Source organism: Hyaena hyaena, unplaced genomic scaffold (genome assembly GCF_003009895.1).
Source record: "Hyaena hyaena isolate Hyena2069 unplaced genomic scaffold, ASM300989v1 scaffold_36, whole genome shotgun sequence".
Lineage (NCBI taxonomy): Eukaryota > Metazoa > Chordata > Mammalia > Carnivora > Hyaenidae > Hyaena > Hyaena hyaena.
Genome location: NW_024080668.1, coordinates 2953769 through 2980015, shown reverse-complemented (window position 1 = coordinate 2980015; position 26247 = coordinate 2953769). Strand labels below are relative to the sequence as shown.

Genomic DNA, 26247 nt, shown 5'->3' with positions numbered 1-26247 from the left:
ATTCACAGAACTAAACATATTTAATTTCTGGCTTTGGACATTGTTCCAGAAACTGAGTAAACCAAATTTTTGAAAATGGATTTTATTTTTATTTTTTTACAGCAAGAAGCCTTTGAGGTTTTCAGGATGGCCCTTCCATCCCTATGTCCTTATAGTTTTTACTAGTGGTCTCAAGTTGGGGTACATCAATTCCCTGTTTCTGGTTTATCTGATATGCATAATACAGAATCAAATATGGCAGTTCCGGATATACCCTTCAGATGAGAACAAGATAAATAGGAGTTAGGGAAGCGTAAGATGAGAGAGATGATAGTGTAATGCCAAATACAGTAGTAGCCATCAAGTAAAATAGACACAAGCATTCAATAACTAGTAAAGTCCCTAGAAGTCTGCGTATTTGACTTTTATTTCTTTGTCTGCCTTAACAAGGTGATCCTAACGATCCTGACATAAGAGAAGGTGGTTTCGGAAGGGAAGATCTAAGTGGGCCATCCTCTCCCACTTGTCAATCAAGTGAGTCCAAGGCTTTGACCTCCTCTTGGTCTTCCTTGTCTGACTCTGCGATCACTTTTCTGTTGGCAGGAACATGAATCAGGTTTAATACACAGAACTCTGCAGTTGTAAACACAGCATAGCATGGAAACAGCTTCTGAGAGATTCCCCAGTAAGGATTTACTGCCTTGGATTCTGAGGATGCATTAGACTTTGCAACCAAGTATCAGCTCACAAGTGGGAGGAGGGGTCCTTATGTGGTGACGTGCGATGTGAAGGGCTCGGGAGAAGACCGCCTACCCTAAATATATTTTGCTTACCTGAGAGTCACACTTCTGAGATTTCGTCATTGATTATTTATTTCTTTGGATTACCCATTGTTTTTTCTAGTCAGACCTCTTTTAAAAGGCAAATATTCCTGGGGTGGACAATAAACATATTGATACTAAAACCTTACTAGGAACACACTTTCTAGTTCTTTCTGAGGAAGGGGACCTAGCTTATCATCAGATCTGTTGGAGGAGCATGGTGAAGGTGTATCTGTTGTTGGGGGTGGAGGGGGGTTGAAGGGGCAGGGGTTGAAGGGGGCGGGGGGTTGGGGGGGCATGGGTTGAAGGGGTGGGAGCTGAAGGGGGGGTTGAAGGGGCGGGGGGTTGGGGCGGACGCAAAAGGATGGAGGGAGGAAGAAGATGGCAAATTTCAGTATTTTACGATTGTATCTAAACTATTTCAATCATTTAAAAATATAATGTGCAGTATAAAAGCATCACCTTCTAAATTAGCTAAAACTGGATTACATGCTCTTTTTGAACTACAATTTTTTTGTTACAAGTATTTCCTGAATTCCTACATGCAGTCAGTGTGCGAGGCACTCTGGGTGGCCCAATTTCTCATTGAGCTTACAATATAGTGGCAGACAAGCCCACAATATGTGAAAAGTTAAATAATTTAAGAGTTAATGGGTTGAGTGATTGTAAAACATGGGTGCAAAGCAGTGTGTGGTTATTTGCCAAAAGAACGGTACAGACAGCCACTGGATAAGAAGCTCAGAGGAGAAAGATGTCCCCGTGAACAGAATGAAATTTAAGGCTGGAGGGCAGAGGAGGGAAAGTTTGTACACGAAAGGAGTTAGGCAAGCTTGTAAAGAATTATCTGCTCACGCTGTGAAATGATAAATTTTAGGTCACTCAGCATGGATGGTAGCAGGAGCGTTCTAAGCATTCCTGGAAAAATGTGCACGGAAACCTGAGGTGCCCGGACACATCTGCTGATGTTAGTTAAGTACCAGTCCTCACCCATTATTTGAATCCGATAAGTGAATCTGCCCATTGGACTCATTTTGCTCCATCCTTAGAAGCAGAGATCCAGGCTTCATTTGCTGTCCCGTTTACCCCACTTCATGCTGCCATATTGCCCAGATATGCAAGTGGGCACACGGGCTTGAATGTGGAGGGGGGGGAAGGTTGGTTTATTCAAGACAAGAAACCTGTAAATTCAGTGGGTGGGTTTTTAGAAGATTTGAGGGCAGGGGGCAAAGGGGAATGAGAAAAAGTGCTTCTCTGTGGGGGTAAACTAGAAAGGTAAGAATATTTTTCTGACAGAAGTAAACTTACTTTGCTTTGTGTCCTTTGGCCTTTGGCTTGTAAGGAAGGGAAATCAGTTCTTTCTGAAAACGAAAAACAGGACTCAGAAAGGAAAATTTTACCTCTTGTGCTGACTGAAATTTCCTTACTGGAAAAAACATCTGAGGTAGAATTATCATGGAGTTTATACAGACTAGCTTCTTAAATCTGGAGACTGTGGGGTTAGAAATGTTCCAGATGAAGAGAATTTGGGTTCATTCAGGAGAGCAGGTGTTTGCACATCTGCAAATTTAGGGGGTGCTATTATTGTTTTACTATTTTTACTATGTTTCTCTTCTTTAATATTTGTTTTGGTATGATCTAAGCAAGACCAATTGCCGTAAAACAAAGATCAGCAGGGCAGTAGCCCGTGGGAATATCCTATAGCCTTAAAATACGCAGCGGCAGACCTGCTGATGGTATCACCTCGCTTCTGTGCCAGCAGACCTGCATGCTCTGGAGAGTTCTTTGACTTCTCAAGGATGGCAAAACTAACTGATGTCTATACCCTGCCCCCACTCCAGTAGATAGAAGGCTCTGGACCATGAGTATCTAGATGTATGGGGACAATCTATAATCATCTCTGGGAATTTGCCACAGTTCGCCCCTCCAGATGTATCTGAACGCCTATCGATCTCACCGAGATCCTTTCTTCTCTTTGTTTTCTCAAGAGTTGGAGAATCTCATCTCTCCTTTTAGCCTGTTTAAAGGGAAAAAAAAAGTGAGTGAGTCTTTTGACTCAACAAGAAAGGTTTTGTCTGGGAAGAGTATTGCATTTGCCTTCCAGTATTCTTTGGAAGAACTTAAAAATATTTAATTCCCACAATAGATTTATTCTTTTCATTTGTAACAGTTTATTCCAGAAGATGCTGCTTTACAGAATCATATGATTTTGATACTAAACGGAAGGGTATTTTTTGTGCCCCTAATAATCTAACAATAACCTTTATTAAGACTTTATGAACTATGCTAAGAACGTTTTTACATTGTGCTATTGTTTTCTTATAATAACCCACAAGTTTGACACTACTATTACCCCACTTTATAAAGGAGGTAATAAGGTTTACTAAGGTTAAATAACTTACCTAAACCATGAAATGGCAGAACTGGGGTCGGTCCCAGCTCAATTTGACAATAAAGCACAAGTTATTGTCCACCCGGCTCAATTGCCTTCAAATGGTAGTAAGACGTAAGATCAGCAAAGTCAGACAGCGGGCCACAACCTCAGTCCATGGCAAGATGGCTCTCAGCAGCGTGCATATGGAATAGAATCTCATTCTCTCATTTCTCCTGTCTTAGATACTGAGTCTTGGACACCCTCAATAACTTTTCCTACGTGTTAAAAAACCAATTTAGTGCAGGCATGAAGACTTATCAATATATAGACTATATAAAAAGAGGCAAGTACAGGTACAAAAATTCTTTCATAAAATCCAGTTACGTTCAGTTTTGGAGACAGCCAGGCAGAACATCGCATCTAGAGTAGTTGAAGAACCTGAGAATCAGATAGATAAAATTTGTAGCTTCGAGCGGCCAAATAAAATGAAGGCAGCTGGGTTTAGATCAAGGCTGGAGGCAGGAAATAACTGGGAGTAGACACAGATTTGTCATAGCCGGGTAAAAACTTGGAAGTCATCCATTCATCCAAATTGATCGAGCACTGCACTCTTTTTGCAGGGCTGGGGTAACAAAGCACCATAAACCAGCTGACTTAGAACAGATATTGTCTCACAATTCTGGAGGCTGGAAGTCCAAAGTCAAGGGGCTGGCGGGGCCGAGCTCCCTCTGAGACGTGTAGGGGATCCCCCCTGGCCTCTCCCCAGCTTCTGGTGGCTGCCGGTGATCTGTGGCGCTCCTTGCTTGCAGTTCTAGAACTCCAATCTCTGCTTCATAAGGCGCATTGCTTTCTGTGTGTGTCTGTCTTCACAGCTTAGAAGGAACCTTATAAGGCCCAGTTTACTCCAGTAATAACTTACCTTAACTGATTTCATCTACAGAGATTCTATTTCCAAATAAGGTCACATTCTGAGGAATATCGGGAGTTAGGACTCCAACATAGCTCTTTTTTTCAGGGAGACACGTTTCCATCCCTAACGAGCACCTCTGAGGTAATATTACTGTGCTGGGGCCGGACAGCACAATTCCTGCTGTAAGGTAATTGCAGAGAATACTTCCAACTGTGCTATGTGCTAGCATAGGCTGCAGTCAGAGACCAACGAGGCACCCTTAGCTCAGAAGGGCATGTGTGTCTCTAGGGGAGACTCAAAGAAGGTGTCCCGGAGGAGACAAGCTTGTTCCTGCAAGTGGTGGTCACCAGATAGCAACAGAGACAGGATGAGGAGAAGAGCTTTTCAGGCAGCGGCAAAAACAGGGGTGCCAAGCCCTGGAGGCGCTGCAGTGCTGAGTAGTTCCTCGGATGAGTCTCCGGCCCAGATGCCCACAGGAGAAGCTACAAAGCCTGGGGCGCTTGCGGCGGGGGGTGGGGGGAATCAGCAGCTGGGCCAGCCCCACCTGTGCCTGGGCCTTGCCTCATTTCGCTCCTGTCCTCTGAATCTTGCCTTTTATGAGCCTATAAAGTGTTTATTTGGGGACAGGATTTCTACCTTTCGCTTGAATTTTAGGCCTTACACATCACACTTATTGAAAGAAAAATGATTCGGGGTACTTGCAAACACAACGCTAAATTTCATAACACCTGTCAAACTTGCTAGGGGCTGAATAACATACTGTCTGTAGATAAGGACTTGGGATGTTTTAATGCAGGTATTCAGTGCTGGTTTCTTTTCCAGCTTTTGGGATGTAATGAGTACCATCATACAGGCACTCATCTGGAATTAATTGCTCCCATACTGTGATTTCATAGCACTTTATACGTTTATCAAGGTATTGATCTTACTTTCCTTGTTATTTTTCAAATATTGTCAAGTTGGTTTCCATATAACACCCAGTGCTCAGCCCAACAAGTGCCCTTCCTGCCCATCACCCCCCTTCCCCTCTCCCCCACCCTCATTACTTTCCTTGTTTTATCTCATAGTTTCTACTCTGACTCTTTCAGGGTATAGTAATCTTTTTTTATCCTTCTTTAGAGCCTAGCAGATGATATTCAATGAACTTTTGTTGAATTGAGTTGACTGAGTCATAATGCATGAATAAAATCACTGCACTAATACTCACTTATTAGCCTAAGCAAAAAAGAAGAAGAAGAAGAAGAAGAAGAAGAAGAAGAAGAAGAAGGGGAGGAGGAGGAGGAGGAGGAGGAGGAGAAAAACAAAAAGAAATGGTTTAGAAAGTGAAATTAAACAACAGATAGTTCTTAAAATTCCTTATGAACAAAACTTCATGATTATTTTGTGTGTAACTATTGGGTAGCCATAAGCAAGGTATACTGTCATAATGCTTCTCACATACAGACACATATTTACTTATAAGATCTAAAATAGTAAAATTAAAAATTCATTTGGCTTAGAGAGATGTGTTTGTGCTAAGATCAGTCGAGACCACATGCATATTCACAGTAGGAGAGTCCTCTCACTCTGGAGTTTGGTGTGAAGTGAGTTCTCATAGCATGTGTAACCTCACCAAGGACTCTGATTATAGAATTTTTTTTTTCAAGTGAGGCAAGGAGCAGTTGGCTGGGCTGGTCAGCTGGGCACCGGGTAGGGGAGCCTCTACCTCACTCACAGGGTGGCTCCCAGCACCCCTGCCCGTAAGCCCCCACTCACCTCATCCCCTGGCCCTGCCTTCTTGGTAAAAAAACAACTCAGATAGATTTTATGTTAAAAAGTAATTCATTTTTTCCTTTTATTTCAGGTCCTTTTTTATTATAATGGATTTTAGTGGCAGATCAGTTTTATAATATAATGCACCAGAAACAAGGCTTTCAGATATGATTTGATTTCTGCTTCCTGGATGTGCTTCCTGGGAATGAATAAGAAAACTACTGCAGGCAACAGTGTCATAGAATAAAAACACTGCCAACTACTCTAATAAATCTCTGCCTTGGTAACTATATAAATTCAGTGGTAAGAGAAAATCTTTACAATTTACCTTATCAGTAGGGATAAATAATTTACTCATTAATTTCATAATGGCAAAAGATTAATCATTTCTACTCACCATGTTTTGGCTGTGTTCATTAATGGGATATTATATTTATAAGGCATGTTAGCCATATAATTTATTAATTCTTAAAATAATAATATAGGGAGATCAGAATTTATATTTAAATACTTTAATAGAATATGTTCTTCTGTATTTATACATTTAATTTATATACTATTCTTAAAAATTAAATTATGGACTAAAAATTGGTTCCGGGAAACTAGGATAGGGTAATATATACATTTAATATCTCATAGATGGTTAGTAAATTTTGGTGTCACTTCAAGAATTCAATTGCTTAGTTTTCTCTTTTTGGCTTTTCAGAGCCAAACAACTTGGGCGGCACCACAGATGACGGAACCAGACATTAGGGCTGGAATCTCAATTCTGCTGTATCATGAATGGCAAGTAGTTCCTTAAATATCCCTCCTGGCTCCTCCTTCCTTCCCTCTGACAGTAATCACTAACCCACAGGTTAGAGGTTTGTGATCCTGGGCAAATCAAAGAGCCATTTTCTGAGTCTTGGATTTCTCATTTCCAAGGAAAGTTGTTGTGAAACTGGAGATCATACAAACCGCTTAACCTAATGCATGACATATGGGAAATATTTAGTAAGAGGTAGTCATTATTATTGTCGTTATTACTATTACTACTATTATATTATTACTATTATTAGAGAAAATTTTTCTTCCAATGCTTTCAAAACGTGGAGAAGTGGGAAAAAGAGGAGAAGGGCGGATCCCCATCCTCTGTGGACAGGCGTGGAGGATACTGACCATTCCATCTCTGGCCTCCGGGTGAGCTGGTAATAGAGTTGGATAGAAGAAAGGGGAGACAAGGAGGGACAGCGAAGAGATTATTTGCCCTTAAGTATGCAGCACAAATTCCTCTGCCCACAAATTCTCCAGTGCATTATAAACTTTCTCCCTAGTTAATCTCCAGTTTATACAAGAAAAACCTTAATAAACACTAGTCTTCTCAAGACCTAGTTCTCATATGAAAGATCCATTTCTTCTTCGGATTATGATTGAAATTTTTTGACCGAAACATTCATCAGAAATAGCATGTGTGTACTTCTCCGATTACTTATCTATACTACCAGAAGATTATAGACGGCCACCGTGTAAGCTCAACTACTGAATTTAATCTTAAGACGATCTTAGAAGAGTATTGAATTGATTTCAAAACCAATTCTTTGCCTCGATGCCTGGCAACCATCCCAATACTTAGAGAATCTAGAAACTCTTGGAACAAGTCTGGTGTAGTAGTTAAGCACCTTGGTTCCACTGCTAGATAGACCTGGGTTCGAACTGCCTTTCCTAGATTTTAGCTGTGTGACTTTGAAAAAGTCACTTACATATTTCAGCCCCAGCTTCCTCATCTGTAAAACAGGGTAATTGTGGTCATTCTCAGAGTTGTTCTGAGGATTACCTAAGAATGTGAATAAAGGCTTTACAGCGTATGTGCTTTTTTAGTTCCCAAAATATTCTATTATACAATGATTTTCCTTTCCTTCTGAAAGGAAAAAAAAAACATGAAAAAAATAGACTAAAAATACTGGAGGAAATATATTAATTTACATGGAAATTTAAATTTTTAAAAAATCCTTTCCATTAAATATAAATGCAATATATGGTCATGGTCCAAATATCAGAAAATGAAAGAAAGTACATTAAAACAATATTGAAACATATCCATTGCTGGATCTAAGATCTTAATGTCACTTTAGAAACATGTAGAAAGCTTCATAAGAATCTTAAAGGAGCTCCAAAATAAGCAATCTAAGGATTAAAAAAATCATGTACCAAAGGGAGAAAGGCAGCCAGAGAAGCAGTGGGCTGAGTGAGTTACCACACTGGGAAAAGCGTGCTCAGCGATGGAAAGAAGGTAACGGTCCAATTAAAAGTAAATGGAGACATGGAAATAGGAATGAGCTGAAAGATGCCTAAGATGACGATAAGCCTGTCTGTCCTGGGGCAAGATGTGTGTTTTGGGGCGCAGGAGTATAAAGCTAGGCTAGTTGAATGCCATCACATTAAGGCTTGACATAAACACAGCTCTGTTTAAACTTGGTTTAGTGAAAACAGGAACTATGTTTCTGATGGGAATACAATTTAGAAAATAAAAAAAAACAGGTATCTTAAGAAGACTTCATACATTTGGAAATTAAAAAGCATACTTCTAGGTGTCACACGTGCGCGCGCGCACACACACACATGCATGCACACACACACACACACACACACACACACGTATACAATGGAATATTACTCAGCAGCCAAAAAGAATGAAGTCGTGCCATTGACAACAACATGGATAGAACAAGCATACATTATGTTAAGCGAAATAAGTCAGAGAAAGACACAGATCGTACGATTTCATTCATGTGTGGCATTTAAGAAACAAAACAGATAAAGATAGGGGAAGGGAAGGAAAAATTAGACAAAAACAGTTTTGTATGTTTTTTAAAAGTTTGAGAGAGACAGAGACAGAGAGGCAGAGAGAGAGAGGAAGAGAGAGAATCCCAAGCAGGCTGTGCACGGTCAGCGCAGAGCCCGGCATGGGGCTCAGACCCACAAACTGTGAGATCATGACCTGAGCTGAGATCAAGAGTCGGACACTTAACCTACTGAGCCGCCCAGGTGTCCCACAAACCGCAAGAGACTCTTAAATATAGAGAACAAACTGAAGGTTGCTGGAGGGGAGGTGGGTGGGGGGAGGGGCTAAATGGATGGCGGGCACTGAGGAGGGCACTTGTTGGGGTGAGCACTGGGTGTTGTATGTAAGTGATGAGTCACTGGGTTCTCCTCCTGAAGCCAGTACTGCACTAAATGTTAACCAACTTTAATTTAAATAAATACTTTTTTTAAAAGCATAAGTAATTCTTGGGACAAATTAGACATCAAAATAGAAACTTAGAAATATCTGTAATAATAATGTAATAATGGAAATACTATATAGCTTAGCTTGTGAGGTACAGCAAAAATAGTATTTTGAGGGATATTTATAGTTGTGCTTATGTTAGAAAAGATATAAGATGGAAAATTAAGAAACAAACTAAAGGGGCACCTGGGTGGCTCAGTCGGTTAAGTGTCCAACTTTGGCTCAGGTCATGATCTCATGGTTTGTGGGTTCAAGCCCTGTGTTGGGCTCTGTGCTGACAGCTCAGAGCCTGGAGCCTGTTTCAGATTCTGTACCTCCCTCTCTCTCTGACCCTCTCCTGCTCATGCTGTCTCTCTCTTAGAAATAAATAAAACATTTAAAAAATAAAAATAAAATAGATTATCTTTTGGCAAAATTATTGAGAAAAATATAAAAATGAGTATAAATGAAAAAGGGCTAGAGCTACAGCAGAGATTAAAAAGATGACTTAAGGGGTATCTGGGTGGCTCGGTCAGTTGAGCATCTGACTTTGGTTCAGGTCATGATCTCATGGTTCATGAGTTCAAGCCCCGCATAGGGCCCTGGTGCTGACAGCTCAGAGCCTGGAGCCTGCTTCAGATTCTGTGTCTCCTTCTCTCTCTGCCCCTCCCCGGCTTCCACTCTGTCTCTGTCTCTGAAAAATAAATAAACATAAAAAATTTAATATATAGATTTAAAAATTTTTTTAACATTTATTTAGTTTTGAGAGACAGAGAGAGGCAAAGCATGAGCAGGGCAGGGTCAGAGAGAGAGAGAGGGAGATAGAGAATCTGAAGCAGGGCCCAGGCTCTGAGCTGTTTGTCAGCACAGAGCCCGATGCGGGGCTTGAACTCAGAAACTATGAGATCATGACCTGAGCTGAAGTTGGATGCTCAACCGAGCCACCCAGGTGCCCCCATAAAATTTTTTTTAAATGACTAAAAAACACTATGAATACACAATAAACTTTCTTAGGGAAAAAAGAACTTAGCAAATTGATTCAAGAAATAGCAAACAGGCTCATCCATCTAAAACACAAAAACAAAATAAACAAGCAAACCAAACCTATATTACTTATTCAGTTTAGGGTCATATCTCATCAGTTGGGTTTGCTTTGGATTGAGCTGGGTCTAACTGCTGTTGCTATTCACCACCTCTAATAGTGTACTGGCTTCAGTTAATTAGCTTCTATACTGGAATCTTTTTCTAGGTTTCCAACTATCGCAAAGGTTCTGTATGGTTGAAAATATTCCTGTCCCTGTGGATTTCTGATTGGGTTCTGGTTGAGAACCACTGATCCAGGCCCTCACCATGATGTTCACCTCTTCATCTACACTTGCAGAGAGGGGCAGTATTTACTTGCAAGGCTTACCTAACTTTGCCCATACATTTTCATTGAAATTTCCATAGTTGAAATTTCAAAGTATATTTTCAGTGACAATGTTTTTTGCAGGTGATTAATAAAGATAGGATTATGGGGAAAGACTATGAGAGTTTCCTTAACAGTATAGGGAAGCCAATCTTGATTGTGTCTTTTAATCAGGATATGCGTACCTGGGGGGGTTGTGCCTTCAGTCATCTACTCGGCATGTTTGGATGACAATTTACATCATTTGATAATCTATGTCATCATCCTTTTACCCCGTTAGTCAAGGCATTTCATTTAATCCTAAAGCTTATTTTATACCTGCTATAATTTTATCTTTCAATTATGGGTTAAAAGAAAATAGAAAGGGAGAGCAGAGAAGATAAAACAAACTTTCATTGAGTCACTGCTGGATGACAGGCCTTGTGCAAGGGATTACTCATTAAATCCTCATAACAATGGTAAAATGGGCATTATTATTATTATTATTATTGCTTTACAGATAGAAAGAACTCAGCCATATAAAAATTAACCACTTTTCTCGGGGTCACTTAACTAACTAGTAATTGGCAGGATCAGGGATTCAAACTCATCCCCAGTGCTGTTTGTTTGACTCCATATCCTATGCCTTCTTTTGCTGTACCACTTCAAACACAGCCTGGAGAGTCTGGAACACTTACACACACACATACACACACATGTTCAATCTTTCAATCGTTCAATCTTCATTTTGAAAATGAAGAATTAATTCGGATTAACCCTGGCACATAAGACAAATATAGTGTGCTCTCAGAGAAAATTTATATTCTAGTAGAAAATGGGAACACACAGAGTAGGGAGCCAGCTTGACGTCAGCTCTGATAAAAGTTAATGTATTTATTTTACGGTATCATATAGCACTTTGCAAAACGTGGTTAAAGGGCAATGAATAGTTCAATTACAGTAGTACTTTTCAACCGACGAGCTTTCTAAGGTCCTATTTAATATAAGCTAAATATTCGTGATAGGGTTTTTGATTAGAAGTTAACTATTATATGGGAATCACATTCCAAATTTAGAATATTATCTAGGCAGAGCCAAGGCTCTATGGTTTAACAGAAGTTAAGAACATTAGCTGATCTTTTTCCTTGAGGGTCCTAAATTTAATTTTTCATTCTATGCCTATGATTGGGAATGCAGCAGGAGCGCTAGCGAATTCCGGTTCTTATTCTACAGATGCGCTCCTCAGCAGGCTCCACTTCTCTTCCACGTTCCGGGCCAACTTAAGGAAGGTGTGAATTATCACTGGCTTTAGGGACAACAATGTATCAGTAAAAATCTCACATCTTGGCTTGACTCCAAAAGGTGGTATGTAACCACTAGCACGTCGCTTTTGATTACAGAATGCTTCAACTAGGATTTGACTCTACAAATTTACTACCATCCCCTATGCCTGTGAATTGAACTCTGCTATGTAGATTCTATAATTTCCGTGTAGTAAATTTATACCTGCTATATAATAAGATACTGAACTGTTGGACCTCAAATGACCTACCATGTACTTTAAAAGATAGCCTGAATAATCAAGGAGAAGGCTTTCTCCAGCATGAATTTTAGGAGGCAAACCCAACAGCAGTAATCCACGAGAGTGGATGGAGGATGTCAGAGGGTTATTAACTGGATGCTGACTGGCATGAAAAAGATGCATATCTAAGCACCTTTCCATACCTCCTGGAAATTGCTTGATCTTGGCTCAGTTCCCAGCTCTGACATAGATAATTTTCATTTTGAAAAATGACAGCTTACTAAAATGAGAAAAACATATCAGTCATTACATAAGAGACAGTCAATACAACTTTTCTTAAATGTAGATTTCAATAAAATATTAACTTATCTATTGTGAAGAATAAAAAGAAATATATTTTCTTGGTTCTGTTACACACATTTTAATGGAAATAAGTAATAATTATCTGCAGAGCATAGCTCTTGTTTTAAAACATTCACACAAAACAAATGCATGGAAGTTCAAGGATAAGTGATTTTTAAAACTGCTTAATGTTGCTTTCAAAGGCACTTATTTTTTAAAAAAGCAATAAGTGAGATTTGAATTTTAATGTTGAGAAAAATAGGAGCACAAATGAACATTTTAAAACTCAATAGAGTATAGATGTATGAAGGGTACTTCTATATATGATTGAATTATATACTTTTGATGGTTCAGCCTGTGATAATTATTAAGGCTTGCCTTCAGCAAACAACTACTGAGTCTTTAAGGTTTTCATCATATTGATACATATAGATAAGATGAGCGGGTTAATAGTGCTGGCCTCCTCTTTCAGGCATGTCTTTCCTGTGCTGCCTATTAGGCTGCAAGCAGGAGGGGGTGGGGGGACTCCCCACCGGATGACTCTCCAATCTCATCGCTGGCCCTTAACCTCCATGAGTTTCAGGCCTGAGAACTCCACCTGCTTCTCTCAAAGGCAGCGAGAACTTGTTCAGTGTGAGCTGCATTTTTAACCCCTCCCTACCCAACAAAACACCAACGCAACACCTCAACTTCATTTATCCAACGTTCCTTGTTTCAGAGTGACACCTTTTGTGCACTCCAGAGAACTCAGGAGTTATCTCCGATATCTTGTTCAGCCTCACGTTTCCTATCCAATATAAGACTTAAGCCTTGGTTATTTTGCTTCCTAAATCTCTCCCAAATCGACTTTTCCTAATCCAAGCTTACCATCACCTCCCAGCTAGATGATAGCAATGGCCTCCACTCTTGTTTGCCCATTTCTGTTCTGGCCACTTTCAATCCATTGTCAGCTCTGTCATACATATTTTAATGGAAACCATTCTCCATATTATAGTCAGTCTCCTGACTTTTCCAGACAAATCTGATAGTATCATCCCTCTGATGTAAAACCTTTCTGTGGCTTCTCATTGTTCTTACAGTGGCATAAGCTTTGCACCGCTGGCCATTCAGCTTTCGAAACGCCCTATGCCTTTCGAAGCACAGGGTCTTTGCAAAGCTGCTTCTGCTGTCTGCAGTGCTCTCCCCCAAAGCCCCCAGCACCCCTGCTTCTGGCTTATATAGTGCCCACTCTTCCTTCAAATCTCTGTTTAGTCTTTGTGGAAATCCTCCCTGTTCCCTTGATTGGATCAACACCGCCCTATTCAATGTTGGCCTAACATCCGGTACAACTCCTTCACAAATATCTCTCTCCCTGATTAGACTGCAGGTTTCATATAAGGACAGAATTTGTGTCTTTAAAACATGTTGGTGACTCCATTATTGGACTCCAGTGCCCAGCACAGTGCCAAGTACACAGAGGTACTCAATAAATACCTGTTGAGTGAATCTTGCCCAATTCTTCCAAATCGGATTCTCCTAAGTTTTGTCCTCATGATTCACTGTACTGGATGGCTTTGCTGGGCCCTTCTTGCCTGAACTTGGCATTGCCTCTTCAGCTGTGGCACTTACCTTGCCTACATCTCTTTTTAAGGCTACAAAGTTTTCAGCTGCTTTGGGCAAACATTACGTAAAGTTCGACTCAGCCCCATCAGGACTCTACGTTTCAGCACAGAGCCTTACCTGTGTGGGGTGGGCCCCACACAATGTTCAATTCAACCTCATGTTACAGGCAAGTGTCTGTACCCACACCAACATTTACATTAAGTCTACCAGCAGCATTATGGTCATAAACACCAGAGAATGAGAAGATAATATACAAAACATTATAACCACCATTAAAAACTATCTTTTTTTCTTTCTGTTTTTATTCAGTGCTCTAAAAATGTATCCCTTATAAGAAAAACTTCAAGGTTTAGATATACTGTCCTAAATAACAGTGAATAACTTTCTAGTAACTTTCTATAATAATTTACTGAATTAAGGTAACAATGAAAATATGCTTTTCCTTAAAAAGTTATTTAGGTATTCATCTCTATAATAGAACAACAGTTTGTAAACTGATTTTTAAATGTTTTATTTATTTATTTTGGGAGGGAGGGGAAGGGCACAGAGAGAGAGAGAGAGAGAGAGAGAGAATCCTAAGCACGCTCTGCATTGCCAGTGCAGGGCCCAATGTGTGCAGAGCCTCACAAACCATGAGATCATGACCTGATTGGAAATCAAGAGTCAGACACTTAACAAAATGAGCCACCCAGGAGTCCCTGTAAATTGATTTTTGAACATTTTTTGGCTTGGCTAAAAAAATATTACCATTGGTTGGGGCACCTGGGTGGCTCAGTTGGTTGAGCATCAAACTCTTGGTTTCGGCTCAGGTTCTTGATCTCACAGTTTGTGGGATCGAGCCCCAAGTCGGGCTCCATGCTGTCAGTGTGGCATTATTCTTGGGATTCTCTCTCCCTCTCTCTTTGCCCCTCCCCTACTCGCAAGCAGCACATGCACGTGCTAAGTAAATAAACCTACAAAAAATACCATATGTCAATTTGTTTATCTTGTATATTGATGGCTTTGAAATAGTTTTCTGAGTATGGCAGCGGGAATAACACAAGTGTTTAGTGATGTGATTGTTGGGGGGAAGGGTTTATGCTTCCAGGACTTTGCTTTCTTATTATAGCTCTAGTACGTGGAACGTTGTCTTGTCTCTGTGTTCAATTTCTCATTTCCTTGTCTAGTATCCCAGATACTCTGGGACAGTGGTCCTGCATTATTCTCTACTCCTGACCCCGTATTCTCATTCCCATGGCAAGGTTTCTCTTACATGCTGTTGAAACCTTGGCACCATGACCTCAAATTTCTATCTGCTGCCTTTTCCTGGTATCACTTCCTTCGGAAAGCATACAATGCTCATCGACTATGACTTTGTCCCATCAACTGTATTTCCACTTTTGCCTTGTCATTTACTTTAAAACCTACACAATCCTTTTGTGTTTCATCCTACATTCAATAGTTTCATTTAATCATGTTTTACAAGCAGATAATTAGTATGGATTATTGACCAGGTGTATCTTAGGGGTTAAAATGTTTTTATTCTGTTCTTAAGGTGAATGCATATAGAAGAGACAAAGTATATGAATCTTTGGGAAAAAAGAGGAAAACATGCATTTGGGACATGTCCCTGTCCAACTCTGGGGCTGTGTATTGGGCAATGAATTCATGTATATGATCACAAATCTCATCTATTTGACCTCTTTTCCCAAGTATGTGCTCATGGACTGTAGAAGTTACAAAGGAGACTAGCAGGGGACCTCATCTGTCAACTGGAAATGTTTCCCAAGTCTGAATAATGTTTGAAAGCAAAGTAGTACTATAGATGATATAAGAGTAATTCATACATATTTATGTAATCTTTTAATTATCATTTGCTACCAAAATATTTGCTTGTTACTGTGAATGCACAGTCTATTTTTATGACTCTTCCACTTGAATTTTTGACAAATTAGGAACAACAGGAATTTAAATGCCTAAGTATCTTTTGTTGGTGAGGGAGGAATGTACCATTTCCTGAGGTTTTATGGAGGACAAGGAGCTTCGCTAATATTACATTAAATCAGGAGAGCAAAACTAAAATAATGTTCGATAACACTGTTACTGAGAAAATCTAGGTTTATCTAGGAAGCCAATTCTGATCAATCTGACACTAAAAAGAATTTTTCTTTTATGTGAGAAATTTCCTACATCTTTGGCCTGGCTCTGTGAAACTTATAAGCATCCCTCTTGTTACTTTGAAATATAGGATAATGGAGGATAACATTAAGGTTTTCCACTTTCATGCTGTTTCATAATTCAGTGAATAAAAATATTGTGGAGCTTCTTAGATTCTTCTCCTAAGAATGTGCTCATGGCACGATTTGCTTCGGGTTCATGGAAAGGCCATATATATGCAGGCTCACTTTTGAGGAAGACTTACATTAGGGTCAGTCTTGGCTCTATAGGTTGTGTGATAGGCTGGATTAAAACCCCATCCCCTGTAAAGAGTATATCTGGGAGGTTGTTCTGTAGATGAATAATTTCCTCGTGGAAATCTTCAGTTTATATGTACTCATGTCAGAACTCGGATTCCAGATGGACATTTCCAATAAGTCATCTATTTATGTGCCTTAAAATACTGTTCTGATCTCTTCTTCCTTCTCCCAGAAAATGAATTATTTATAATTCTTTTCATAAAAGAGATAATCAGCTAAAGAGCTTTCTTAAAGGTGGCAAAACTAAAAAGCAAATTAGTTTTATGATTTCAAAAAATTAGCTGACTATTCATTTATTATAATGTTTGCAGGCTACTTTAGAACTCTCAAAGGAAGAATAATAGTCCAGTATAGTCTATAAGGTTTCCTTTATGGACAGAGTAAGCCATTTGATCTTGACAGACTCAACTGGTTTTGATTTTCTGCCATGGATATCCATCAAAGAAATAGTAGTTGTGATTAATAGCATTTTGTCCACTAACCAAAAGCACTTATAATGTATACCTGGAGAATATTCCAAAATGGAGGATAACATTACAGTTTTAAAAAAGTTCAACAACCAAAAAAATCAATATTGGTTGGGAAAAAAAAGCTTTTATGAAGGTACTTTTAAGACATATGGAAAAGAACTTTTTAGATTTTTCATTAATTTTAAGGAAAAAGTAGAAGGAAAAAACCTTCAAGAGAATTGATAGGAAATACTTTTCCCCTATTTTAAAATGAAAATCATAGGTAATTAATTACTTATCAGTGTATAAAGATTCTCTGAAATTAAACAGAGCATTGTAGATTTTTTTATTAGCTAAAAAGAACCTCTCACTGCCATTTATTTCCTATCACCAAGCTAGAAATTCTAGAATGGTGATGGCAGCAAAGCGGTTGGAGTACAACAGACTTAGAAAAACGGTAGTATCCAAAAATTGACTCTATGTTTTCATCCTTACATGGAGTCACATTCCCTCCCACCATATAGAGACCCATGAGATAGAAGCAAACCCGAGAATAGAAGAGATGTGCTAACATGCTCCGAAAGCAGACTTGCAAACAGACTAGCTTTGGGGAGTACTCTTGCAAAAATTATCGGCCTTGAAAAATTTGCCAGATGGATATATGTAGGAAAGGCTAAACAAAATGGAAATATCATTGTATAGAGCGTATGTTCACTCATTAATTCATTCAATTATGCATTTATTTATTCAATCAACAAATATGGTATTGTGTTTCAATAACTAGAAAGGCATTGGGCTTAAGCACTAAGAAATGACTTCTATTCTCATAGAGGAGAAGAGAATTCACATTTGTTGAAGGCAAACTACGACCTGGTGTGTCACATGACTTATATCAACAGTATGAAGCAGCCATTTTTATCATTCCTCCTTTTCTATCGGAGGAAGCTGAGCGTCACGGTTAAATAGGTTGTTCGAGGTCATGCAGATAGTAAGTGGCAAAGTTGGACTGCCATACTCGCTTTGTTTCTGAAGTCCACTACACCACGATGCCTGTAATCTGGTGGGGAAGATGGAAACACACGCAAAGGCCCACAGCATGGATCAGAGACTGAAACACACCATGCGAGATGTATATGACTTGCTATAGGAGCACGCAGGGGGACGTGGCTCATTCTGCTAGTCTCTAGATCACCTCCTGGCAGAGAGGCTGGCACCTGAGCTGGGTCTTGGAGGTGAATGGGGAAGAGCATGTTAGGTGGAGACACAAAGTGCATTGCAGGTTGAAGAAACAGCTCACAGGGCTGCAAACAGCGTTTCTCACATGCATTTTGTTTATACTACAGTTCTGAATTCTAGGTTATCTGGCAGCATACCCGAATAGTGCCATGGCCAGCAATGATCATCATACAAATGAGCTTCATGGGCTTAGAGTTAGGATATAGGCTTTGAGTCTTGGCCCTGCCAGTTACCACTCGTGGGAACTAGATCATTTACGCCTTGTTTGATTAAATGGGGATAATCATCACAAGGCTATTTTAAGGAGAACAGGAGTTGACGCATGTACACCGCTCAGCTTAGTTTATAGCACATGGCATATACTCACTAAAGTGGCTATTATGGATACTACATCACTTGCTTTTTGCACCAGGGCACTGTCTGAACAGCACTGCACTATGCTGCACTAACTAAGCTCTTCCACGTACTCACAAGGCATAGCTTCAGTAACATTCTTTTTTTCTGGGGCGCCCGGGTGGCTTAGTCGGTGAAGCGTCCGACTTTCACTTAGGTCATGATCTCACGGTTCGTGGGTTCGAACTCCACGTCAGGCTCTGTGCTGACAGCTCAGAGCCTGGAGCCTGTTTCCAATTCTGTGTCTCCCTCTCTCTCTGACCCTCCCCTGCTCATGCTGTCTCTCTCTCTCTCCTAGAAATAAATAAAACATTAAAAAAAAACAACATTCTTTTTCTTTCCTGCTGGCTTGCTGTTTTCTTGGGCTTCTTCTACTCTCAACAAATAGAATCTTCTTTACTGCATTGCAGACCTACTTGAGCTGATGTACAATTTGGCAGATATCACAGATTAATCTATTTAGGTTCAGCAAAAATTATTTTACCCATTTTCCACTTTGCTAGCACATACGGGGGGCTACAGAGTGTGCCCTAGCCTAGTGGTTGTGAACCATTTATACAGATTGTATACACTGCGGGCGGGGGAGGGCTATGGGAGGAGGAGGAGGAGTGGTAGGAGAAGTCGGTTAGGTTACGGTCAGATTGAAAAGGAACTTAAATAAGGATTTGATCTTCATCCTGCGGACATGGAGAGCCAAGGGAAAAAAAAAAAAAGGAAGAAGGTGGATGGACGGAGTAGTTCATCTCCCCACCTCCATGCCTATGTTGAAGCCTTAACCCCATGTGTAACTGTATTCTCAGATAGAGCCTTCAGGATGTTAATTAAGGTTAGATGAGGTCGTAAAGGTGGGGCTCTAACATGATTGGACTGGTGTCCTTGTAAGAAGAGGAAGAGACACCAGAGTTCTCTCCCTGTGCCATGCAGGGACCCTGTAAGAAGCTGGCCATCTACTGGCCAGGAAGAGAGGTTTCATCAGAAACCAACTCTGATGGTACCTCTGTCTCAGACTTCCAGCCTTGAGAACTGTGAGAAGATAAAATTCTGTCATTTAAGCCACCTAGTCTGTGCTATTTTGTTCCCCCAGCACGATGACACAGAAGGAGAGAAGCGTAACTGGATTTGGGTTTTAGGAAGACAATTAGTGCTCCACGGAGGACTGTTCTGCATATTCTTGGTCGAATAGATATATTCTTTGAAGCTCAGCTCCTTTGAGAAGATTTCTTGATTCCTTAAGCTTCATTTTGATGCCCTTGAATGTGTTCCCTCAGTATTATGTGCATACATCTATCATAATGATGTATCATAATTCTTGTCTTTGTCTCTCCCACCAGACTGTAAACTCCTTTAGATCACAGACCACATCTTTCCCTGTATTCCCAGCATCTAGTATGGTACTTGGCACTTGGTACTTCTCAATAAATACCTGTAGAATTAAGTAATTAATATAGAAGAACCTGACGCAAAGAAACCAGTTCTAAGATTACTGATACAATAGTCAATTAGCAGGGGCGTCGGGGTGGCTCAGTCACTTAGGTGTCCGAGTTCAGCTCAGGTCATGATCTCATTGTTCATGAGTTCAAGCCCCACAACAGGCTCTGTGCTAACAGCTGAGAGCCTGGATCCTGCTTCGAATCTGTGTCTCCCTCTCCTTCTGTCCCACCCCTGCTTGTGCTCTGTCTCTGTCTCTTGAAAATGAATAAATATTTTTAAAAAATAGTCCATTAGCAGCACATGCAACTGTAACTCACATCATCTTAATTGCTTGGTAAAAGATGATAAAAATTGACAATAGTTTGTCTTTAATTTTTATTTTTAGTATCTTCCAAAAATGAAATTAAAAAGTACTGAGCAATAAGTTGAATTTAATGATTTTTACCTCACTAAAAATTAGGCTCCATCCCACCCATTAAATCTTGGTTTATATACACAGTATCTAACATCCTCCAGAAAAAAGAAAATGATGACTATTTATAATCACCTCATTTGTTTGGAAGCATCACCAAAAATCTATACAGCGAATTAATGTAATCAGCAAACTCAAATGCATTATTCTGGAATCTATGTAGAATTCCCGATAAGTCTTTCAGAGTTTGCCAGGATATCCCATGATTAAAGACATTAGGCCCAAACAAATCTTCTATCTTTGCTTTGATAGTACAGGCGCTGTTACAGGAATGGAACTTATCCATTAACCAAATAAAATGTTCCTATAAATCACTGTATTAACTGCGGAGTTAAAGTCTGTGCCGATGCCATTTAAGCAAATAAGGGATGTTGCCAAAAAGAGATGGGCTCAGTTGACTTGACTGTGCTAATGTGTTCAATTTCACCCTTTAGTCAACGTGGTTCTAGGAGACAGACTCATCCTCTGGTCTGTTAATTCTGACCTATTAAGGTAGTCATTTCTATTTGATTTTTCCAGTTATTACAATGTTCTTAGAGCACTGTGTATGGTTTGGGGATTTATTGGATGGCAAGTGTGTGAAGCCATTTTCCCCCATTTCCCTCTGATTCTGTTGTTCCTATATACCCTTGGGCTCTTGCAGAGACTGAGAAGAGCCAAAACTTAATAGAATTTTTAAATCCTCAATTATAATTCTAATCAAGGTTCTCTAATTGCTCAAGCTGACCTACCAAAAGTAGAAAATTTTTACAAACATGTGTTTAAAAAAGAATAAATGGGATCATTTAATTTCTTTTAACGTCTTTATTTTTGAGAGGCAGAGATGGAGCATGAGTGGGAAGAGGGTAGAGAGAGGGAGGGAAACTCAAAATGTGAAGCAGGCTCCAGTCTCTGAGCTGTCAGCACAGAGCCTGACATGGGGCTCAAACTCACGAACCATGAGATATGACCTGAGCCAATGCTGGACGCTTGACCAGCTGAGCCACCCAAGTGGCCCCAATAAATGGACTTATTTAGAAAATAATAATATCTAATGAAAATCAGATGACCTTCTTGAAATATTGGCCTACCTTTTGGAGATACTTTTCTTTCTCCTCAGATGCTTGAGTCTTCAGGGTTTCAGCAGTGACGTCTGGGCTTTCTAGAGGAAACAAAGTCAAATTCAATCTGAAATAACTTTATCCTGATTTTATAAAACTGGATAAATGTTAAAAGGTAAGAGTGGGAAGGGAGACACAAATATGTACGGTCTTGACACTTTATAAACCAGATTCATAAATAATCAGAGACTGAATTAACCGGCTATGGCTGAAGGGAACCTCTAATCTCTTTAGAAGATGAGTAAGACAGGAGTCCAGAGATAGGAGAAGGTCTCTGAAGAGAACATATCTGCCGTCAGAGTTTCCAATTTCTATATTCCTATTCAACGTGGTAGGGGAATTTAGACATTCTCCTCTGGGTAAATGGGCTGGTCTCTGAGACAGGGCTTTGGTATGCTTTCAGAAAGTTATGCCAAAGTGTAAAGTTGTCTCCTTATACCTACTACCTGATTTCTGGATCAGGATGTTGGGAATCAGGATGTTGAAAGGCATAAAACTTGGTACTTACTGTTTTTCTCAGTGAAACAAGGCTGGAGGTAAGTTTTCTCTAAAAAATACAAGGGGGAAGTAAAGCAATTATTGGAAAGACCACCGCACGAAAGGTATTTAGGCTCTCTAGACCTATAAAAATTGCATGATAGCAGTTTCCATATCTGCTTACTATAACATCTTACACGTCTGGGAACTTGGTTCCCAATACTGATTCTGCTTTCAACTTTCTCATAGGCTTTCATGTGTGAACCTGATTATGTAAACACCCCGTTCAGTCAACATGTGAACGTTTCCCCAGATTATTCAATACTGTTTAGCCAAAAAGCTGCCATAACCCAAGAGATACTTTCAGATGTGCTTTTAGATGTAACAAATATACCAAAGCAGTGATGCTTTTGGGGTGGAAGGATTGCTGAGAAGTTTGAAAAGCTGTGCATATAGGATTTTAAACATGTGAAATGAAAGATTATTTTATTTTATTTTTTTACATTTATTTATTTTTGAGAGACAGAGACAGAGCACAAGTTGGGGAGGGTCAGAGAGAGGGAAACACAGAATCTGAAGCAGGCTCCAGGCTCTGAGCTGTCAGCACAGAGCCCGACGTGGGGCTTGAACTCACAAGCTATGAGATGATGACCTGAGCTGAAGTCAGATGCTTAACTGACTGAGCCACCCAGGGCCCTGAAAGATTCTTATTTTAGAATTCAAGGGGCGACTGGGTGGCTTAGTCGGTTAAGCGTCCGACTTTCGCTCAGGTCATGATCTCACGGTTCATGGGTTCAAGCCCCGCGTCGGGCTCTGTGCTGACTGCCAGCTCAGAGCCTGGAGCCTGTTTCAGTCTGTGACTCCCTCTCTCTCTGACTCTCCCTTGCTTACGCTGTCTCTCTCTCTCTCTCCTAGAAATAAAAAAAAAAAAAAAAAAATTCAGTTCTGCAGTTACTTCCGGGAGGGGCTCTGGAATCCTCCAGGTTGGTGATGATGACAGGAGGCGGCCACTTACCAGACACACCACAGCCCCGGGAGGCCTTGGCCACTGGCAGACGCTGACTGCTACCTCTGGACAGCACCAGCTGAGATTCGTTGGTAGGATACATCGACGACGTGATCCAGAACTGCTTGGCCAAGTTGGAATCCTGTTCCGAAGATCCCGTGAACACAAGTAATCCCTGCGGGCAAATTTCAACCGACTCCTTTAGGCAGGGGTGACCTCCGTCAGGCTTCGTTTCCATGGCAACACAGGACGCTTCTCCAAGCTCCCTCTGCTGGCCTCTCACCCTGCCCTGCAGAGACCACGCCAGAAGCCCTTAAGTTCCCTGGGTAGATGCTGCGGTGCGGTGGGCACGTGGGCTATCTTGAAAGCCCACGTCTGGAGGGCCACAAGCTTTCGGATGGGTCTAAGCCTTGGGAGTTCAGATAGCAGAGTCAAAACATCAAGTTGGGGGCGTTTCTTGTCCTGTTGGGAGTCAGTGGGACAACACTTCAACGTTGTACATCCTCAGTCAGCTTCGGACCCACTCCCACCCAGCTCCCTATCCCCCAAATAGATCTATATTCTAAATAAAGCTTTCACTTTCTTAGCTCAACCACCCCAACCCACCCCTCCTTCCACACCGGATTGCCACAGCTCAGCACGCCCTATGTGGATTATTGGCTGAAGAATCTAACAGGGAGGCTAACACCCTAGCCTAGGGGAGCCCAGAGGTCCGAGTGGGCTGATAAGTACCTGTGTGTAAAATTTTTGTTAAATAGTCCCCTCCCCCCATCCTTTAAGGAAAATCTAATGGAAGAAGCTGGATTGAGATCCTAAGTGGAGTCCAGCTAAAAGCCCCATGTCCTGCAAGAGTCTTAAATGATTACTTAAAACAAGGGGCTATAGCTGATGTGTGGACTTGGTCCCTTCCTGAAAAATAACTTGTGAAAAACGTTCATGTATTCTCATAAAAAAAAAAATTATTTCTAAGTGTGAGTGAATCACTTTCCTGGGAGGTTTCCTTAATCTAGGAACAATCTCACGATTTTGGCCAACAGCAGAGTCGTCATTACCATGGCAGGAATTGAGATGGATGGCCCACCGCCAACCTCAGGCAAGGAAATAGGACACATGGTAATAACCACAACTTACGAGCTGATGGCACTTTTTAATCTTTCAAAAATGTTCATACAGTCTCACGGAAAGATAGCTCAAAAGCTGATCATCACAAGCCTATACAATAACAATAGATCAGCTAAGGAAAAATTATATTCCCCAATATATCTAAAATTTTGGGGGGGTTAAGCACCTCAAGGAAATTGAACAATTATAAAAATATATATGTATGTATATATATATATATGCTGAGATTATACATTGTATATTTAGCAGCTAACTTTACTGATTTCTCTCTTGGCTAAGCTATTAATAGCCAATGGGGCATTTTCGCTATTCCACCCCCCACCCCCTCCAAACACACTGAGGTGCACAGGCAGCTCATTTGGATGATTGCCAAATCTTTTTACCTGGCCGTGTGGTTAGTGATTGGTACTATTAGCAATCAGCTAACTACACTGCCTAGTAACTAGACTCACAGAGCGGGGGAAAAGTTTACTTCCGTCATACACAGCAGTGCCAAGCTGGTTCCCCAGACGTTGTGATAGGCAAATCATGGGTTCAGCTGTAACTCCCTTTAGTTGGTGGGTTGGTGAAAACGACCTTACTACTGAAAACAAAAGGCACAACGGATCACATCGTACAGCTTTAAGCGTTAGGTAGCCGGCTCCTCTGCTCCCCTGAGTCTAGAAGCCATTACAGCTTACGTGAAAGCCATTCAACTGTCCAGAGGCCGCTCTCCTGGCAGGAGACCGCCCGCTCTCGCCGTGACCCCCGGGGCGGCTCCCAGTTTAACCGCACGCAGCGGCAGCCGCGCCCCTGGGTGCCGGCGTCTCCCCGCAAGCCCACCACGTGCTCCGCGAGCCGCCCGCGCCCCGCAAACGCTGACGCAGCAACTCTCGAAGCGCCGCTTTCTCCCAACGCTCGCGGGCGCCGGCCGTTCGCCGCGGAGGGTGGCCGGCGTCCTCCGGCCCGCGGGGCGGCGGGTGATGCTGTGCCTTGTTTTGATGGCAGTGGAGTTAGTGATTGTAAGCAGCAGAGTACAATCAGCTAATTACACTGCCTACAAACCGAGCACCGGGCGCCCGCGGGCTCAGCTCCCGGGAAGGGCGGCGGCGCCCACGCCGTGGCCCCGAGCGGGGTCCGGGCCTCGTTTTCCCCTCCGGCGACGCCCGACGGTGCCCGGGCGCCGGGACCAGGGCGCGGGGGCCCGGACTCCCCGGGGGCCCTCGCCCGGCCCCTGCCCGGCCCCCCGCGCACACTTGGCGTGGCAAGGCCAGCGGGCAGCGCTCCGAGGGGACCTGCACCTGAGGGCCGCGTCCCCCGCCTCCCGCGCCAGCCCCAGGTGGCTTCATCCCGGCCGCTGCCAGGGCCCCGCGCCCGTCCGCCGAGCCTCCCGGGGCCCTTCTCCTCAGGTCCCCCTCCCCGGTCCTTCCCTGCACGCTTTCTCGGGCCGGCTCCCACCTCCCTCACTCCCGGGTCCGGTGCGCCCCAGAAAACGTCTCTTCAGGCCCCAGACCCTAGAACCGGCGCTCTCAATCAACCCCGTGCGCCCCGCAGCTCCGAGTGGCCGAGTGACCGTGGCCGTGGCGGGCCAACCGCCCTTGGAACCCCGAGGCGGAGGGGGCGGGGCGCGCGCGCTGTGGGGTGGGGTGGGGGAGGGGCAGAAGCGGCGAGAAGGGGCCGAGGGCGGGTCCCTGCAGGGGAAGAGGCCCTGGAGACCCAGGCACAGATTCCTGAGAAGTTTCTCTTCCTGATAGGGCGGGAGGGACAAAGGGTTCCTTCTCCCCTGCCCCTCCCCAAGAGCCCCACACGCCCACCCAGTTTTCATGCCCATCTCCGTCAGGGAAAACGACTTGGCCTGGTACCAAATTGTAGGCTCTTATTTTCCAGAGGGAGATAGGCCTAGGTGGCCTCTGGCATGCGGGACGACTGCCGTTGAGAGTCCGGGTCCGCACCCTTGCCTTCCCCTCGGGTTCGTCTCACAGCCTTGGAGGGTCATGCAGTGAGGTGGAGGGTTGGATCTTCTAGTCAAACAGCGAGTCAGCCAGCTCGTGAGTTAGATCAAAGCTTGGTCCTCACATATTTATTTAATTACCTGGTATATAGTCAGCACCTAAGGTCGTCTGTTCTACCCTCTGTATGTATAATCTAGGTGATAACACAAAGTGAACACATTATCACTCAAGGCATATATAATAC

The 26247-nt window shown here is 42.0% G+C and overlaps 1 protein-coding gene across 2 annotated transcripts; it reads right to left on the bottom strand.

The window, feature by feature from the left end:
- Nucleotides 1-388: 388 nt before the first annotated feature.
- On the bottom strand, nucleotides 389-25643 carry HOATZ (HOATZ cilia and flagella associated protein). Of its 2 annotated transcripts, XR_005527857.1 has the most exons (9): nucleotides 25510-25643; nucleotides 24525-24655; nucleotides 22960-23412; nucleotides 21976-22014; nucleotides 21438-21508; nucleotides 2755-2814; nucleotides 2106-2158; nucleotides 813-910; nucleotides 507-572 (listed from the first exon to the last, which is right to left on the bottom strand). XR_005527857.1 is itself a non-coding variant. In XM_039229126.1 (8 exons), exons 3-8 carry the CDS (start codon nucleotides 23186-23188, stop codon nucleotides 506-508), a joined length of 519 nt encoding a protein of 172 aa, XP_039085057.1. In that variant the 5' UTR covers nucleotides 23189-23412; nucleotides 24525-24655; nucleotides 25510-25643; the 3' UTR covers nucleotides 389-505. The 2 variants fall into 2 exon arrangements, 1 of the variants encoding a protein (XP_039085057.1); XM_039229126.1 differs by lacking the exon at nucleotides 813-910 and having other exon boundaries at nucleotides 389-572.
- Nucleotides 25644-26247: the final 604 nt, after the last annotated feature.

What these genes read in the sequence shown, in the direction of transcription:
- HOATZ (XM_039229126.1), bottom strand. Translation starts at nt 23,188, where the DNA reads ATGGAAACGAAGCCTGACGGAGGTCACCCCTGCCTAAAGGAGTCGGTT. An exon ending in TTGTTTCACTGAGAAAAACA is followed by an intron (nt 21,509 to 21,975) that starts GTAAGTACCAAG and finishes TGTTTCCTCTAG; the next exon opens with AAAGCCCAGACGTCACTGCT. An exon ending in AAAGAGAAGAAAGGATCTCG is followed by an intron (nt 2,159 to 2,754) that starts GTGAGATCGATA and finishes TTTCGTTTTCAG; the next exon opens with AAAGAACTGATTTCCCTTCC.